Source organism: Anguilla rostrata, chromosome 4, assembly GCF_018555375.3.
Source record: "Anguilla rostrata isolate EN2019 chromosome 4, ASM1855537v3, whole genome shotgun sequence".
In the NCBI taxonomy this organism is placed as follows: domain Eukaryota; kingdom Metazoa; phylum Chordata; class Actinopteri; order Anguilliformes; family Anguillidae; genus Anguilla; species Anguilla rostrata.
The window spans coordinates 783511-801997 of NC_057936.1; the positions used below are offsets into that span (position 1 = coordinate 783511).

The 18487-nt window shown below is 47.0% G+C and overlaps 1 protein-coding gene across 6 annotated transcripts in view; it reads right to left on the reverse strand.

Moving 5' to 3' along the window:
* Nucleotides 1–18487, reverse strand: part of si:ch211-51h4.2 (uncharacterized) — a 122457-nt gene that overhangs the window by 34289 nt on the left and 69681 nt on the right. For 5 of the 6 annotated variants that reach the window (XR_010329346.1, XM_064329980.1, XM_064329979.1 and 2 more), the window contains 2 exons: nucleotides 17044–17108; nucleotides 8655–8780 (listed from right to left, as the gene is read on the reverse strand). Coding sequence is in view for 5 of the 6 variants with exons in the window: in XM_064329980.1 (XP_064186050.1) it covers nucleotides 8655–8780; nucleotides 17044–17108 (191 nt within the window). In the remaining variant the exon portion in view is untranslated. Of the gene's footprint in view, nucleotides 1–2972; nucleotides 3106–8654; nucleotides 8781–17043; nucleotides 17109–18487 lie in introns of those variants that run through there. The other variant, XM_064329982.1, reaches the window with a different exon arrangement.

Here is an 18487-nt window from a genome sequence, read left to right on the forward strand (position 1 = left end):
TCTCACACACACACACACACACACACACAGGCAAGCTCATTTTCACACACACACACGCAAGCTCATTTTCTCACACACACACACACACACGCACACACACAGGCAAGCTCATTTTCACACACACACACACACACACACACACACACACACACACACAAAAAATGCCCCAAAACAGCAAGACAAGAAACGGCATTTTTTCGGGGTTCTGTACGGTGCGATTGTCACAACAGATCCAATTAAAGGGAAAACGTGACGCGTGAAACATGAAAGGGAGGCGTAACCATGGGGCCCAGCGACTAAAGCGGGAAAATAACAGCCGCTCCCCTTTCATCCTCCTCCTCCTCCTCCTCCTCCTGCTCAGCCGAAAACTCGCGTCCCCACGGCAACCATATTTGCACATGTAGTTTCTGGGATGCAGGGAGACGAGGGGCCAGGGTGCACTTACCGCAACTACGATACGCAGCGCCGACCGGCACCGATCACTCACTGCCCGTGGAGGACTTAGGATCAAGCAGCCGGGCTCTAAGTAATTATCTCAAAGATTATAGGCTACTTGACAGCTTGGAGCTAATGCATAATACTAATAATAAGAAGTAGAAAAACAACAAGAATAATAATAATAATAATAGAAAAAGTAACAACAATACTAATAATTGCATTTTTACCGTCATATTCAAACAGTTACTTGCATTTTTCTGTCCTGCTTGTTAAAAAGCCTTTCCTGATTCTGAGGATGGATGTTACAGGAAACATGTTACTGGTGTTTTTTCTCTTGACAGATTTCCGTTGCGGACGAACAGAAGCTTTGTGCCTAACAAGCGTAGCTCTGAAACAGACACACAGCAACAAACAAGCTTATTGTGCAATGCCTCCCTCTTTTATTGGATATTAAATAACCAATTGATCAGGATACACTTGGCTTTTGGTTGGGACTGTCAAATAAAGATTGTGTGTGTACGTGTGCGCACACAGATCCATTACACGCATGTGCAGCTCCTGGAGTGCAGCACTATGACCTTGTATAACTTCAAAGCGATGCTGAGAGTGTGACAGACTACAGCACATAAACCTGGGATAAGATGCTACCGAACGCATTCGCTCTGTGCGCTGCTGCGGGCTCGCGCTCGGTGCCTGCATCGCTCGGCGCCTGAAATCTCGTTTCCATGGCGCACGTTTACAGTCATGCGGCCTATCAGGCATCTGAGCTCTGCTTTTTTTTTTTTTTTTTCTCAAACTTTTAAGAGTGTTGCATTTTATGAAAGCTTTCGCTTTTGGCCATCCCCTCCGTCTCTTTGAAATTTAAATAGCTTTTCTTCATAGCCAGAGGGACATTTATCAAGTTTCCTGAGATATTCACTTTTGAGTAAAATAAAAAAAGAAATAATAAAAATAAAGGCAGAGTTCCTTCACAGACCTGGGAACAGGCCATCTCCACGGCATTGGGGACTTTCCACAGAGAGACCAGAAGCACTTATCTGAAGATGAAAGAGACTGAAGCTGCAGCTCAGATATGGTAAAAGTGAGGCTTCCAGTGAATGCACATCTCCTGCTGGTGCTTTGCTTTCTGTTCCCCGGGGGGGGGGGTGGGGGGGGGGGGGGGGGTAGACATACAGAACGCGGGACCGCCAAAGCCCGACTTCCTGAAAGCTGGACGACTTGTGGAAACCTTCACCTCAGCAGCTCATTAATATCTCTCTCCCACTTCCCCCAACGTCCACTGCAGCTAAAAGCCTGGTACAACACTTCCTGTAGCCATGTTCCAGCACCCGTATCCTCCCTTAAATGTCATGTGACTGCCATTACCCCGCCCTTTAGGTGATTGACAGCTATGTCCGTACCCCTCACACCACCATGCAGCTGTGTGGCTGCACAAGAACAGCAAGGCAGGACCACACAGCGAGCGACTGAAGACCAAGCAGCCATTTTAAAAGCAGAAATCATTCGGACCACAGGTGCCTTTTCACCTGTATTAGCAGCTTCCGGATTCTCCAGTGCTCAAAGGCAATGACATGGCGTCAGAAACATCGAGACATTAGTCGTTTCGGATGCAGATGAAGACAAGTTCTACTTTTATAAGAGCAGAAATACGCTTTTGTTATGACAAACGCATGCAAATTCAGTCTGTTTCCATAGATCGTTGGCCAGCAGTGAATGTTTGACCTTCAGTCTCTCCCTCCCTGCTTAGATCCAGCACTGCCTCTGAGACGCTCAGAATTTAAACAGAAGCAGAGGCGGAAGTGGAGCTGCAGACTGTTTCTAAATCAGGTTTTAAGACTGTCCTCCTCAGTCGTCTGTTCTCTTCTGCTCATTATTTTAAATGCACACTAATACACGCACATATTACCCCCTTTTCTCCCAATTTGAATACCCAATGGTATCCATCAGTACTCAGGAGTGAAAGCTCTGCCATTGATTTGGGGAAATGCAGACCAGCCTGTGATCTCCGCCAAGGCACACGATGTCATCCACTGCTTCTCCCCACACTGCTTCTCCCCACACTGTTTCTCCCCACACTGCAGTCTCCCCACACTGCTTCTCCCCACACTGCTTCTCCCCACACTGCAGTCTCCCCACACTGCTTCTCCCCACACTGCAGACTCCAGGCCGAGCTCACACAGACTTGAGCTGGAGGAAGATGCACCCTGTGCGGCTCATCAGGAGAACTGGCGTTTCTCCTTCCCTGCACTAGAACTCCCCCTGCGGTTCCACTCTGCTGAGAACCTGACCTCACGTTCCCCCTGCGGTTCCACTCTGCTGAGAACCTAGATGCTCAGGTACTGCTGGATGCTCAGGTACTACAGCCAGTTCAGTGGAGTATTTCCAGCCCAGCACTTCGACCCACCAGCAGTCAGAATCCGGCCCCCTGATGAAATTATTGACATGGGGGGGGGGGTGGGGGTGATGGACTGTAAGGCAGGGATCCTGGCTTAGCAGGTGGATACATTGTTTCTTGAGCTGAGCCCCCCGGCCCCCCCAACAAAAAAACCTCAGCCTGGGGGTAGATTTTTCCCACCTGTGATTTCAGGTCCCGGGCAGGCAGCTGTGGCCACGGCATTGTGGCTCTCTGGGGGCTTCATCAACAGCATCTCACACCGCAGTGCAAACCTGTGTGTGAGTGTGTGGGTGTGTGTGCATTTGTGATTTGTGTGTGAGAAAGAGAGTGTGTGTGAGTGGGTGTGTATGTGTGTGAGTGTGTGTGTGTGCATGTGTGTGTGAGTGTGTGTGTGTGAGTGAGTTTGTGTGTGTGTGTGTGTGTGTGTGTGTGTGCATTTGTGTGTGAGAAAGAGAGTGTGTGTGAGTGGGTGTGTATGTGTGTGAGTGTGTGTGTGTGTGTGTGTGTGTGTGTGAGCGATTCACAGGCTCACACAACCAAGAGAAACCATCCAGCCTCCAACTGTTCCACCCACAGGGGGCGTGCCTGGGGGGGGGGGGGTAGTGAGTAATGCTGGGGTGGTGCCTCTGACCTGGATTCTGGGGCGGAGCTTGCTGACTCGACCCCGCCCCCTCACAATATTAAACCTCAGCATTTGCCGGTTACCAAAAGCACCAAATGACCCAATATATTATGTGTAAACTCTAATATCTGGGTATTTGGCTGTAACAGAATATGTACAATTTCTACATTTTTTAAAAAGGAAATACATTCTGCCAAATATCTATTTTCCAGGGGTTTTTTTTTTCTGATTTGTTGTAGGTAATAGAGGAGGGGCAGTGTTGCAGACATTGGGAACATTACAGACAAGGAAAAAACCCAGTAAAAAAAAACCAAAAAAAACCCCACTGAACTAGCCATGCACACTCTGCTTGCTGGCTTTAACTCCACAGAATTTTGAAACAATTTTTAAAAATCCATTTGCCAATGATGATTAATTGCACTCTAAGACATCGAGTTAGAATGATGGCTTTTTGATACATCACATCTATCCATTAAAGATTAGAAGGCAGCCAGACAGAAGATACAGTTGTATTACAAAGGAAAAATAACATAATTGTTAACCTCTTACTGTCAGTTTTGTTCCTCGTGAGGTAGATATTGGGCTGCAGATGGCAGTGTTGCTCTTCAGAAGCAGAGCATCCCGACTGCAGTGTTTTTTGTGTTAATTATAACACAAGAAACCTGTCACCATCACTTTGCAAATATTTCTTGCAAACTGGGTATTTATAAGCTGACTGTCACAAAAACTAGGAAAAAAGCACAAAACTTGTAAGAACATAACTGCTTAACAAGAGCAAAAAAACAAAAACAAAAAAAACCATTTACACAATTGGTTATTTGAATCAAACAAAAATAATAGTTCTTTTTAAGTTATATGATTTCAAGAACAAATCACTCCTTGTATTACACGGTGACACAGTCGTGAGAACTAATTATGATGGCGAATTCAATGACGTGACATATTCACAGTGAACAGTTTGTGATTGGATGCACTGCTTATTAAATTTGTATTCAGTTGCTACAGGCAACCATACTGGATATGTCTTAAAAGCACACGAGCACTGTTTATATACTGCAAAGTTCTTATGGTAAATTAACACGTACAGTTACACCTGATTTATACATAATGAAGAACAAAAAGTACTTTTTTGTTAAACAAAAACTATCAGTTTAATCCAATTTTTTGGGAAATGTAAAAACGTACAGACTGCAATTACTTTTAGGTATATTCAACTGTCAGTTGATACAAATAAACTGTCATAATTACTTAAAAAAAACAAACAAACAAACAAAAAAACCCCACAAATGACCGTTTACAACACTAAATGGCCGCAAGCTCAGTAACTGTAACATTTAGCCAGTTATTCTGACAATAAACGTTCTCCTTTCCATTTTTTGTATTTTGAAAAGAATATGACAATGGCCTGATTTGTTTTTAGTTCAGCAGTGCACGTGATGCTGCGTACGCATACTTCATTTTATCAATTAATGTGTCCTTCTTTCAGAAGTCCAAAATCATCAGTACCACGTTCCGATTTATATTCAGCACGCGCAATATTTATAGCATATTCACTTGGGGACGGCACATTTTCCCTCGCGCACCAGCCCAGAATCAGGCTTTTCGTAGAGCGTCGCGCGCTCTTGACAACAGGCATTATTAAAACGTCGCGCAGCTTATCTCGGTATTTTCTACACAGTTCATACAGCGTGCGGGTGCATTTCTCTCAGTCAAGCTTCCATACGTACATGCGTACTTCACCGAAGATTACCATCGTTTCAGCCAACATTACAAAGCAGGAACAAAAAGCCATTTCCCATTCAAGAGTGACATTTTAGATAGAGAAGTTTGCCATCTACATGCGCTTTCTCATTAGCGGCTAGGCTACGCTATTCAAAGACGCTCACGCTTTTGGCCTGGCTAGAGCTTCTCCATAGACACAGCGCCTACGCGTAAAATTATGCCAGTTTATATTCACTCATTTCCCTTAACAGTCCTACTCTACAAAATATTTCATTCATTTGAGCTTGATACTGTAATATTTTTCTGCGGTAGTTAAGGCAGCATTTACAGCGTTTTTCACCACCCAATCGGGCTACTTAGGGGATGAAACCATCGGTGAGAAAATGAAAGCTGCTGCGGGTTTTCCGTGGCTAGTTTTACGCATACATACAACCGGCGCGGACACACACTGCACACGGCGTGAGAAATGTACAGTATCTACCCACAAGTTTTCACGCCGACCGGGCAAAACTCTAGATAAGTGTCGCTCCTGTTCCAAGATCAAGATATTTTTCAGCGTCTGGAACGACATCCTGCCTCCTGTCTATAGTTGTTAAGCAGCTTCAGTTTGATTTGTGTTAATGTAGCTACAGTAGCCTGTAGTATAAGGAAGATATTCAGCCAAGCTGCCCTTGTAGCGAAGCAAATCTTGAATTTCATTGTATTAAATGTTATGGAAATGTCAATTTCCCTGGCTGGTTAATTGCACTCCGATTGTGTGGAAAGCATAAATCCTTCATGCTCCTTGACAATCTGAATCAAAAGACGGTGAAAACCAGAAGCCCCCTCCTATTAGCGATCGAGTTGGTTTCAACACACAAAATAATGCAGCAATACTGTTGCCAACACATTTTTAATTAAAGCCAAATTAAAAGGCTGATCAGAAAAGGAAGCGCACTCTGCTTCACTGAAAGGGAACGATCCATATCCGCTGGTCGATGGTTCTTTTTGGCTGAAATCACAGCAAGAGATTCGGAAGGTCAAGTGTATCTTTTGAAAATGTCGAACACAGACTTCAAAATCCCAGACTTTGTCCTAAAGCAATAACGGTATCTGACAGGTATCGACATTGTAACACTTGCTGTGTTAACATCCACAGTGAAAGCAATCATCTATCTACCCGCACACAACTGCCACTCTACTACACCCGGTATTAAAGGCCCATTTAAAAACACAATTAGATTTAACTTCATTTATTTATCAGTTATGTTTCTGGTAAACCTGGGAAAACAGACCTGGGGAGCTATATAGCTGCAGTGATTTTCATGTTACTTAAAAAAGCTATAAATAGACAACTACTGCTAACAGAAACAAGGAAGTTCAAGAGTTGAGGTCAAAAGGCCAAATGAACATCATAGACCTAATGAACACTCATAGGCATAATGGACATTCATAGGTCTAATGAACACTCATAAATCTAATGAACACTCATAAATCTAATGAACACTCATAGGCTTAATGAACACTCAAATCTAATGAACACTCATAAATCTAATGAACACTCATAAATCTAATGAACTCATAGGCTTAATGAACACTCATAGGTCTAATGAACACTCATAGGTCTAATGAACACTCATAAATCTAATGAACACTCATAGGCTTAATGAACACTCATAAATCTAATGAACTCATAGGCTTAATGAACACTCATAGGTCTAATGAACACGTGCCCTAAACCGCCTCTTCGTTGGAATCAGTTACTGCAGGACACGGCCTCACGGATCGCTCGGACCTCTGGTTCACTACCCCCCCCGCTCGGAAAAGTGCTGCGATGCGATCCAGGGACGCTTCCCAAGGAAGTGACATCACTGATCAGGCGCAGCAGAATCTGAGCTGCTCTTCCTGTGGAGGCGAACGGAGGGACGGCACGTCTTCCCCGACACCAGGCCCCCTTAAAACTGCGCTAAATCATTCATTCTCAAATTTAGCCTGATGTATAATACATACAGGCCGCCCACGCGCTCGTTTGAGCTTCCGTCTGGGAGGAGGGAGCACACAGAGCCGGCGCAGCCGCCGTTCCGCAGGCCGCGCTCGCTGGATCAGACGCGGCGGCTCTGTCACACAGCCTCCCGCAGGACGCACTCGACCTGGAGCACATCACCGCCACCAAGGGAAGCGGGCCGGCGCTCTTACAGCCCCGCTCTCCTCGCCTCATTAATGCCAAGAACAAGCTGCCGCAACCCGCCACGCCTCTGCAACGGAATCTGTGGCGGAAAGTGCGCGTTCAGGCAGCCCAGCAATGGAGGGACGAGGGGGGCATTTGGGGGCGTAGGGGGCGGCTGATTTGGGGACGAGGGGCGTCTTTGGGGACTAGAGGGCTGATTTGGGCGAGGCATATTTGGACGGATGATTTGGGACAGGAGCAGCTATTTGCGACGTTTAGTGGCAGTCCTGCTACTTCAGAGCCCCTACAGTCTGAGCACCCAGAGGCCACACCCTCCAAAATCTCGAACTAACCACCCCACTTCGCGACACAACCCCAACCCCCCACGACGAACAACCAACCCACTCTCGCAGACACAACCCACCACCCTACGACACCAACCCCACCACCCTCGACAGACACAACCGCACCCACCTCCGACACAACCCCACCACCTCTCAACAGACACAAACCCCACCCACCTCTCGACAGACCACGCACCCTCTACCAGACACACCCACCCCCCCCCTACGACGACACACCCACCCACCTCCAAGAACAACCACCCACCCTTCGACAGACACAACCCACCCACCCCACGAAAAAAACCCAACCCACCTGACAGACAAACCCACCCCTCTACGACCACCCCCACCTGACGACACAACCGCACCCCACTCACAACCACCCACCCACCTCGCAGAAACCCCCCACCCTATGACAGACACAAACCACCACCTCTCGGTAACGCGCCTGTTGTCAAACTTTCACGAGCCGCCTAACGTGTGTCAAAATCTAGGCTGCACCGACGAGCCACTCACTGACCACAATGGAAGCAGCAAGGTCACAACCCCAGTCTCTGCTGCATCCAAGAACAAGCTGCGCACCCGCCAAGCTTACGATTGCTCAAGTGACTCACGCCCAGAATGTGGAGAGGGGCTGTGACCACTGCTCTAGACGAGTGTGGACGAGGGAGTTGCTACTCACGCCCTAGGCTGAGCTAGAGGACTCACTGCTCAGAAGCACTTGAAGATAACTCACGACTCTAGAAGACTTATAGGCTACGGTCACCCACTGCTCTAGAGAGATGTTGGAGTAGATGAGTGTGTACTCACTGCTCTAGAGAGATAGAGTAGGTGAGTGTGTACTCTCTGCTCTAGAGAGACATTAGTGTGTACTCACTGTTCCAGAGAGACATTAGTGTGTACTCACTGCTCTAGAGAGATGTTGGAATAGGTGAGTGTGTACTCACTGCTCTAGAGAGATGTTGGAGTAGATGAGTGTGTACTCACTGCTCTAGAGAGATGTTGGAGTAGGTGAGTGTGTACGCTGGTAGTGATGCACTCTTATTCCAGACTCCATCTTCTAAAACCTTCTGAACAGACATCTGGGGAACAATTTCCAACACTGCCCAGCACCTGAGAGAGAGAGAGAGAAGAGGGTGGAAGGGAAGGAGAGATGGAGGGAGGGAGGGAGGGAGAGACAGAAGAGAAAGGGAGAGAGAGATGGAGAGAAGGAGGGAGAGAGACGGAGGGAGACAGAGAGATGAATAGATAAGTGATTGGCCTTGTTCCACTCTCCATTACTGCAGTGCTCTGCAGTCAGGCAGTTGCAGAAATTTGCCCTCGTTGGGGACGTGAGCACACACTGCAGCCTGGAGCCCGGCCCTGGAGAGCAGGGTGTTCAGGTGCAAATGAGCCGCTCTCCTCCCCAAATAAAGCCGTTAAGTCCGAGAGCAGGGGGAAGGAAAGGGACAAAAATACCGCATCCCAGAGGACAAAGCAAAAATACCGCATTCAAATGAACTGTGACACAGCGAGACCTTGAGCTATGCTTCATATACAGGACAGTTAGATTATTATTATTATCACACTAATACGGCACACACTTCAATTACAATAATACACACTACACACAAAACATTTACTATTTCATAAAATAATATACATGTGCTAGTTTTAAAGATCAAACGGATTATCAATTATCTATATATATAGCTCCATAATGTTTGGGACAAAGACTTTGTTTTTTTTAGTTTTTTTCTTGATTTGCCTCCATACTCCACAATTTTAGATTTGCCATCAAACAGTCAGTCTGTTATCGGTGTTTGTAAACATGAGGATCAGAGTTGTGCCAGTGAAAGTCAAAGAGGCCATTATTAGGTTGAGAGATAAGAAAAAACTGTCAGGCTCAGTAATCACAAAGGGCCTGGTAGGCCAAGGAAGACCTCTACAGTTCATGACTGAGAAATTCTCTCCATAATAAAGAAAAACCACCCAGACACCTGTCTGACAGATCAGAAACACTCTTCAGGAAGCAGGCGGGGATGTGTCAGTGAATACTGCCCACAGGACTCTTCATAAACAGAATCACAGAGGCTACACTGCAAGATGCACCACAAATACAGCACGGCCAGATCACAGCACGGCCAGATTACAGCATGATGAACTCTGAACTTGCACAAAAGCAGCTTATCTGCTCAAGTTCAGGCAAATGCCTCCAAGCTCATTGGGTGGCAGTTCATCCTACAGCAAGAAAGGGGTCTCAAACATACTGCTGAAGCAACAAAAGAGTTTTTCCAAAGCCAAAAACGGGAAAAGTCATTGCTTTGTCATTCACCCAAGTTGAATTTAATTGAACATGCCTTTCATATGCTGAAGAGAAAACTTAAGGCAGCTAACCCTCGAAACAAGCAGGAGCTGAAGATGGATGCAGTACAGGCCTGGCAGAGCATCACCAGAGACGATACTTACCACCTGGTGATGTCTATGGGTCACAGACTTCAAGCAGTTATTGAATGCAAAACATATGTTAGAAAGTACTAAACATGACTACTTTCATTTACATAATATTAATATGTTCCAAGCATTATGGTTCCCTAAAATGGAAGTGTGGTTTCTACAGTGGAACAGCAGTGTGGTTTATACAGTGGAACAGCAGTGTGGTTTCTACAGTGTGTCAGCAGTGTGGTTTCTACAGTGGAACAGCAGTGTGGTTTCTACAGTGTGTCAGCAGTGTGGTTTCTACAGTGGAACAGCAGAGTGGTTTCTACAGTGTGTCAGCAGTGTGGTTTCTACAGAGTGTCAGCAGTGTGGTTTCTACACTGGAACAGAATAAGTAATCAGACAGTGGGTGTGTGTGGTTGGGTCACATGGCCAGTTACTAATGAACATCACTGTGTCCATGGAACAGAAGCTTTTACAGGACAGCCCCACTTCCCCCCGAAAGAGGAGGGTCAGACAGAAAGACTCTGAGTTTTATGCGCACAGAGGATCATCTGCACATCTAACTCACATTGAGAGCAGAAAACAGGTCAATGCCGAGCACCAGCCTGCAGAAACAGCTTATTAATACCAAGGCCCTCCTGGGAGAGAACAGAGCACTAGAGAAGAGCTCCCCCACACGAAAACACACACACACACACACACACACACACACACACATGCACGCACGCACACACGCACATACACATACACACACACACACACACACACACACATGCATGACGCACACACACACACACACACACAAACACACTCTCTCTCGTTCCTCTGTTTAAATCTGTCTCTGTCTGTCTCTTCTCTCTCTCTCCCTTCTGCTCATGTTACTCTGTCTCTCTATATAAGTCTCATTCTGTCTCTCTGCCTATCTGTTTCTGTCTCTCCTCTCTTTTTTCTCTCCCTCACTCCCTCTCTGCTGCTGTCTCTTGCTTTGAAGGCTGCTGTGACTGAACCCTGGAGAGTAGTGACTGAGGACCGCATGCAGATGGGGGGGGGGGGGGGGGGGCTGGGGGGCTTTGCTGGCCCTTGCCGTTCAGGAAGAGTCATTATGGGAAGAGATGGTCGGCATGCTTCCATAAGGCCCGTGCTCTATACACAAGGTATATCCCAGAATGCACTTCTGAAAGGAGACACCCGACTCTCTACGTGTGGCTCCCATTCACTGAAAACAGCAATTCAGCCAAAAAAGAGGACCCAACCCCTCCGGAAACTTTGATTATCTTGGAAAAACACACAAAAAAAACCAAATGCATTTGTTTAAGTAATCCAATCCAAGGCCAATTTGGTGCTAATAAATGCTGAACATTGGGAGAACGCCTCGGCAGAATATCGCAGTGAAGCAGCAGTGGTAACCGTAGCGATCTGGACCGTGTGCATCCCGCCACATTAGGCCTTTATACGATGAAAAATGGCGTCTGATTAGACACCGAGGCTAAAAACACTGCATCCGTTAAGAGACATTTCCACTTCTCCACCATTATCAATCTGCAGAAAATGTTTGATTTATGATGCAATTACGAAAAGCCAGTCCGTAAAACAGACGATTGGGAACGTGTAATTCATTTCTGCAAATTTCTGACCTGCCAAATTGGTAACACACATGGCGTCAGGTCTCAGGAAGCGCAGCAGTGTGTGGGTTTCCTTTGGATGGAGAACCGCCCCAGGAGCGCTCAGCGAGGGCCTAGCCTGGTTTCTGGAATTTCATTGGCTGCCCATGACCTCAGCTCTCAGAATCCCATGCTGTAGCTCACGGCAACAATGACATGTGACCTTTACTCTTATAGACCAGAATGAAGCAGGGCTTAAGGGGAAATGTATTGAAAAGACACATGATTTGAACTTCCACTACACATACACCACAGACATGCTTCTAACACAAATGTACTATTTTTTGTTGTTTTTTGAATTTTATTATTTTATCCATGTATTTGACTGCGTATTTTACCCTTCTGTTTAATGTATCATCTTTTATTATTACACGGTGAAGCACTTTGAGTTGTTTGATTCTCTACAAATAAAGTTATTTATTATAAAAGTTATAATATTATAAAATGTATAAAGTTATTATTATTATTATTATTAGGGGAGGAAACAGGAGAACAGGCCTTGCTGAAATTGATCATTTAAAAAGAGGACAGGATGGAAACACTTTTCTAATTCTCCCAAGAACATAAAGAAACAAACAAGTTAAATTCTGTTACGTTCTGGAACAACGTACTTTCTGATTACCTCCGAAAGAGCAAAGCTAACGTCCTGACTGTTGCTCTTAATCAAAAGTCTTCAGCCCTGTGGTAGCCCAAGCTCCCAAGGTCACACAGAGGTCACGCAATGACAGCTGCACAGAGTAATGCCCCAACTCAACCCTTTCCTCCATGTGCTGTCCTCCAACATGACCCCAGGGCCTATCTATGCTAATGACCCGCTCCGGGTCATCTATTAGCGCGGTTTATACATGTAGCAGTGCCTTCTCGTAAGCGGCCATTTTCTAACTGCTATCAGGGCGTCGCTTCTCAAACAGTGCCGGATTTATGAGCAGCTGCGCTGGCTGACGGGTCTGAGTTTGCTGCTCTGAGACTATTTATCAGAGTTTATCGGCTGATGAACCGCACGGGCGGCGCACCTGACACGCGCGGCTGAGGAAGGGCTCCTTCTCATTTTTGTGACAAATTTCTGATCGCAGCGGCGGCACCCCCCCCCCTTCGCCATAGCTCACCGGGGGCAGTCATCCCCGTCCCGCGGTGATCAATGTGTGGCCCGCACGCCCCCCCGCGTTTGTTAGCGATGCGCCACCGTTCACCCTGCCGAAGACTCAATTATTCAGCTCAGGAACAAGGCAGCTCAACACAGGGTGGGGGGAGGGGGGGGCAGGGAGTGACACCTGCACAATTTGTTTGAAAAGGGGGCGGAGTTTTAATGTTGGAGGTGGACGCCGCTCCAGATTGGGATGTGAGGTGGATGTGCAGAGCACCGTGCGTTTGGGCTGCGGCTTATTGGTCCATTTTTATCATATATATATATATACACACACACACAGACACTGCATTACCCCAGTTACAAGCAAACCACACACCTGCTTCTCAAATTCAGTTTGCCTGGGAAGGAATAAAAACGTTTAAAAGCTGGCAAACAGCACGTGGCAGGTGGCCGGAGGAGACTGTAAGATACTGCATTCCCACCGCACTACAGAGAGAGATCAGCACCTGCAAATCCAGCCTGAAGAGTAAAACTATCGATCGCTTACCACACACAGTATGAAAAGAAGGGCAACAAACACTGTGCCCTGAAAGGGGGATAGGGGGAGGGAGAGGGATGGGGGGGTTAGATCTATTTAGGCAGAGTACAGACATTGAATTCTAGAACTAATTTTAGAAAGAATGAGAGGATTTAAAATGGATGAATTAGAATAACACAGCTGTTACAGGCAAAGCATTACACAAGAGAAACATGCTGAATGAAGGGGGGGGGTGGTGGTTTGGCATTCATACAGGACACTGGGGGGGGGGAGAGAAGGCATTCAGGGTCAGGAGGAAATACAAAGGCTACAGCTGCTGCACTGGGACAGTCTGTCTGACTGCCTGAGTGACAGACAGCATGCCCGCAATCACATGTAATCACACGCACACACACACTCACACACACACGCACACGCGCACACACACACACAAACACTCACACGCACACGCACACGCACACGCACAAACACGCACACGCACACACACAAACACGCACACTCACACGCACACACACGCGCACAAACACGCACACGCACACAAACACACTCACACGCACACGCGCAGAGACACACACGCACACACACGCGCACACACACACACACACAAACACACACACTCACACGCACACGCACACGCACACACACAAACACGCACACTCACGCATGCACACACACACACGCACACGCACACACACACACACACACAAACACACACTCACACGCACACGCACACGCACACGCACACGCACACGCACACACACTCACACGTTATTGTTCAGTCACAGCGGAGGGAAACTCAGCAGCTGGGAAAGTAATGAAGAACTTTATATACCGCTGATTTCCACAGCCCAGCTTGGGACAGGGGAGATTTATCTGTTAATTTGTTGTGGCGATGCTTCAGCTGCTTTCAGCACAGGATCATTGTTATTTGATTTCTCTGTTCTCTTTTGAATAGCGGGAGGGGACCCGTAGAGCTATGCGAGCTGCGAAAACTGTGCATCAAACTGCAAAGCTGCAGAATGAACGGTGTGGGAGAAGCACCGGACGCGGTGTGAGACTAACCCCAGAGCCCGGAGACTGCCAGGGTTTTTGTGTAAATTGCGTCACCCTCGTTTTTGTGAAACATCTTCTTTTTCAGGCAAAACCGCTAGAGCAACAGGGAGATGCAGGCCGCATGCATGCGACAGGGAGATGCAGAGCGCATGCACGCGACAGGGAGATGCAGAGTGCATGCACGCGAGAGGGAGATGCAGAGCACATGCATGCGGCAGGGAGATGCAGAGCACATGCATGCGGCAGGGAGATGCAGAGCGCATGCATGCGGCAGAGAGATGCAGAGCGCATGCATGCGGCAGGGAGATGCAGAGAGCATGCATGCGACAGGGAGACAACAGTTTCAATGCCCCTGTTCTACAAAGTAACGAGGTGAGAACAACAGTGTTTATTCCCCACTTTCACACCTCAGGTGCACAACAAGGTTGGTCTGTTTTCCCCAAACATCTTACTTCCCCAACCCACTTTGCTCTGAACTTCAGAGGCCTGCAGTCAACTGCACAGTTTACCTGCCACACCTGTACAGTTTACCAGTCATACCTGCGTGGTTTACCAGTCACATCTGTGCAGTTTACCAGTCACACCTGCATAGTTTACCAGTCACAACTGCGCAGTTTATCAGTCACATCTGCAGTTTACCAGTCACATCTGCAGTTTACCAGTCATACCTGCATAGTTTTCCAGTCACATCTGCACAGTTTATCAGTCACATCTGCACAGTTTACCAGTCATACCTGCATAGTTCACCAGTCATAGCTGCGCAGTTCTGCAGTCCTGCAGTAATGTAAGCAGTGTAAAAGTATTAAACCTGCGCTTGACGAGCAGCAGTTTCCCTTCTCTGTGTTTTTTTCTGGTAAAGAGGACAGTGAGTCCAGCAGACCCCACAGTCCTACAGCCAGCAGTCAGGACCCCCGGATCAGCCATCCGTCCCGTCCCCTTCAATACGTCTCTAAATCAACACGAGAGAAGCTTCCGGACTGCTTGCGCAGTCTTATTCACCAGAGTCCGCCTTCTGCATAAAAATTCTGTTCCAGTATCACTGCTGAACATTTCCACGGAAGGAAACAAATTCAGCACCATCAATATCCACAGAGAGCTAATACCTGAAATATTTATCAGATGTAAAAATTTTAATCCTATAAACTCCAAACACTTCAAATACAGCTACTAATGACGCAATGTAAACCACTTACAAGCACAACGCTGAGTCCAGAAATAACATCTCACCACAAATCATTAAAAACTCCTTTATCAGACCCAGCTGGGTGTTTATACAAGTCTTTCAGTACTTCAGTCTATTTATGCATGTATGCGTTTCAGTAAATAAGGAGTTTGGATGCTGAATATAGATTTCCTGATGGAAAGAAGGTGAATATTGGTTCCTTTCAACAATTTGTCTTCCTTTACATTACAGCACAATTATCTGAATGTACATTACATTACATTATGTGCATTTAGCAGATACTTTTATCCACAGCAACTTACACGGCTTTAGCATTTTTTAAAAATTATTTTTTACATGGAGCCCACTTGCATGGCAGGACACACCCTGAAGCAAGGGTACAATGGCTGTGTCTTACTTGGGACTAAAACCTGCAACCTACAAGGCCAGTTCTCTACCCATTAACCATTATAATACACTGCCACATCCCCCCCCCCCCCCACAGCATACATCTGTAGCAGTGCTGGGGGGAGATCTCATCTCCTGCATCCAAACACCTTCCATTTCATCACCAGTGCTGTAATTGCTTTCTCTCTCTGCCCGCAGACACAACAGGTTCTGTACGGATGATCAGGTGCATCCGGGGGCCAATGAGCAGTTCAGAGAGCAGGAGGGAAACCACACACCCCCCCCTCCGCCTGCCTGCCTTCAGGTTCAGCAGGATTCAGCAAGGTTCAGTGGGATTCAGCGGGATTCAGCCGGGTTCAGCGGGGTTCAATGGGATTCAGCGGGATTCAGCAAGGTGCAGTGGGATTCAGTGGGGTTCAGCAGGGTTCAGTGGGATTCAGCGGGGTTCAGCAGGATTCAGCAAGGTTCAGTGGGATTCAGTGGGGTTCAGCGGGGTTCAATGGGATTCAGCGGGATTCAGCAAGGTGCAGTGGGATTCAGTGGGGTTCAGCAGGGTTCAGTGGGATTCAGCGGGGTTCATTGGGGTTCAGCAGGGTTCAGTGGGATTCAGTGGGGTTCAGCGGGGTTCATTGGGGTTAAGTGGGATTCAGTGGGGTTCATTGGGGTTCAGTGGGATTCAGTGGGGTTCAGCGGGGTTCATTGGGGTTCAGCGGGGTTCAGCGGGGTTCAGCATAGGCCGCCATCGAGCCGAATCGCTCCTGAAAGCGGGCGCTCAGACGGCGGACAGGAAACCGCCCCCCTGGGCCCCGCAGAGCCAATCAGCTTCCTGATCACCTGTTATACAGTCACCTTGGAAACACAGAACCCAGGTCCAGTTACGGTGAATTAACCCTTCCTCCCACAGACGCAACGTTGGAGCGCAGTGTCTATTTCCTGGTGTACTCTGATTGGTTAAAATCTCCCCTTTAATGCTCCTGTTCCCAAATGAGCATCGTCGGGGTGAAATGACGTGAGGGATCTATAATCTGTAAGAAAGGTGAACTCACCATAAGACATTCAAAATGGCGCAGGTGACCAGCCCCGCCAGCACGGCTCGTCTGAACCACAGGATCTGCAACAGGCCGATTTTATTAAACGATATTACACAATATCGGACATGTCGATCTCTGCATTTTTTATTGCGCACAGCCCCTCTGCCTGTTTTAACTGAACAATATTCACTTCCCAAAAATTAATGTACACAGCAGCAAAAACCTATCTAACAAAACGTGTTTCAAAAACACTGCTTCATAAGGTACACAAGTTTACCAATAATTTTGTGTGTGCAGTGACTGAGTGGGAATATCTGGTAAGAGAGAGTGTGAGTGATATTTGTAAGGGACAGTGCAAACAGTATTTGGTATTGAGTAAGAGAGAGTGTTTGGTACAGTAAGAGAGAGAGCTAGGTATTGAGTAAGTGAGAGTGTTTGGTACAGTAAGAGAGAGAGCTAGGTATTGAGTAAGTGAGAGTGTTTGGTACAGTAAGTGACAGTATTTGGTATTGAGTAAGAGAGAGTGTTTGGTACAGTAAGACAGAGTATTTGGTATAGAGTAAGAGAGAGTGTTTGGTACAGTAAGAGAGAGAGCTAGGTATTGAGTAAGTGAGAGTGTTTGGTACAGTAAGAGAGAGAGCTAGGTATTGAGTAAGTGAGAGTGTTTGGTACAGTAAGAGAGAGAGCTAGGTATTGAGTAAGTGAGAGTGTTTGGTACAGTAAGAGAGAGAGCTAGGTATTGAGTAAGTGAGAGTGTTTGGTACAGTAAGAGAGACAGCTAGGTATTGAGTAAGTGAGAGTGTTTGGTACAGTAAGAGAGAGAGCTAGGTATTGAGTAAGTGAGAGTGTTTGGTACAGTAAGAGAGAGAGCTAGGTATTGAGTAAGTGAGAGTGTTTGGTACAGTAAGAGAGAGAGTTTGGTATTGACCAGGAGAAAGGGAGAGGGGGAGAAAGGGGGAGAGGGAGAGAGGGGGAGAGGGAGACAGGGAGAGGGGGAGAGGGGGAGAGAGGGAGAGAGGGGAGAGGGAGAGAGGGAGATGGGGAGATGGGGAGAGGGAGAGGGCAGGACAGGGGGAGACAGTATTTAAGGTATGTTTTTCACACCATTACCCTCCAGGGCCAGGATGCAACAGGACTGCTGTGCAGGAGAAACAGCCTGAATACAGCAGCTTCACCTCACAGAGAGATACACTCAATTAAGCACAGTGTGTGTGTGTGTGTGTGTGAGACGGTGTGAGTGTTTACACTTCTGTGTGTGTGTGTGTGTGTGTGTGAGTGTGTACACTGCTGTGTGTGTGTGCGTGTGTACACTACTGTGTGTGTGTGTGTGTGTGTGTGTGTGTGTGTCCGTGTGTACACTACTGTGTGCGTGTGCACACTGCTGTGTGTGTGTGTGAGTGTGTACACTGCTGTGTGTGTGTGTGTGAGCATGTGTGTTTACACTGCTGTGTCTGTGTGT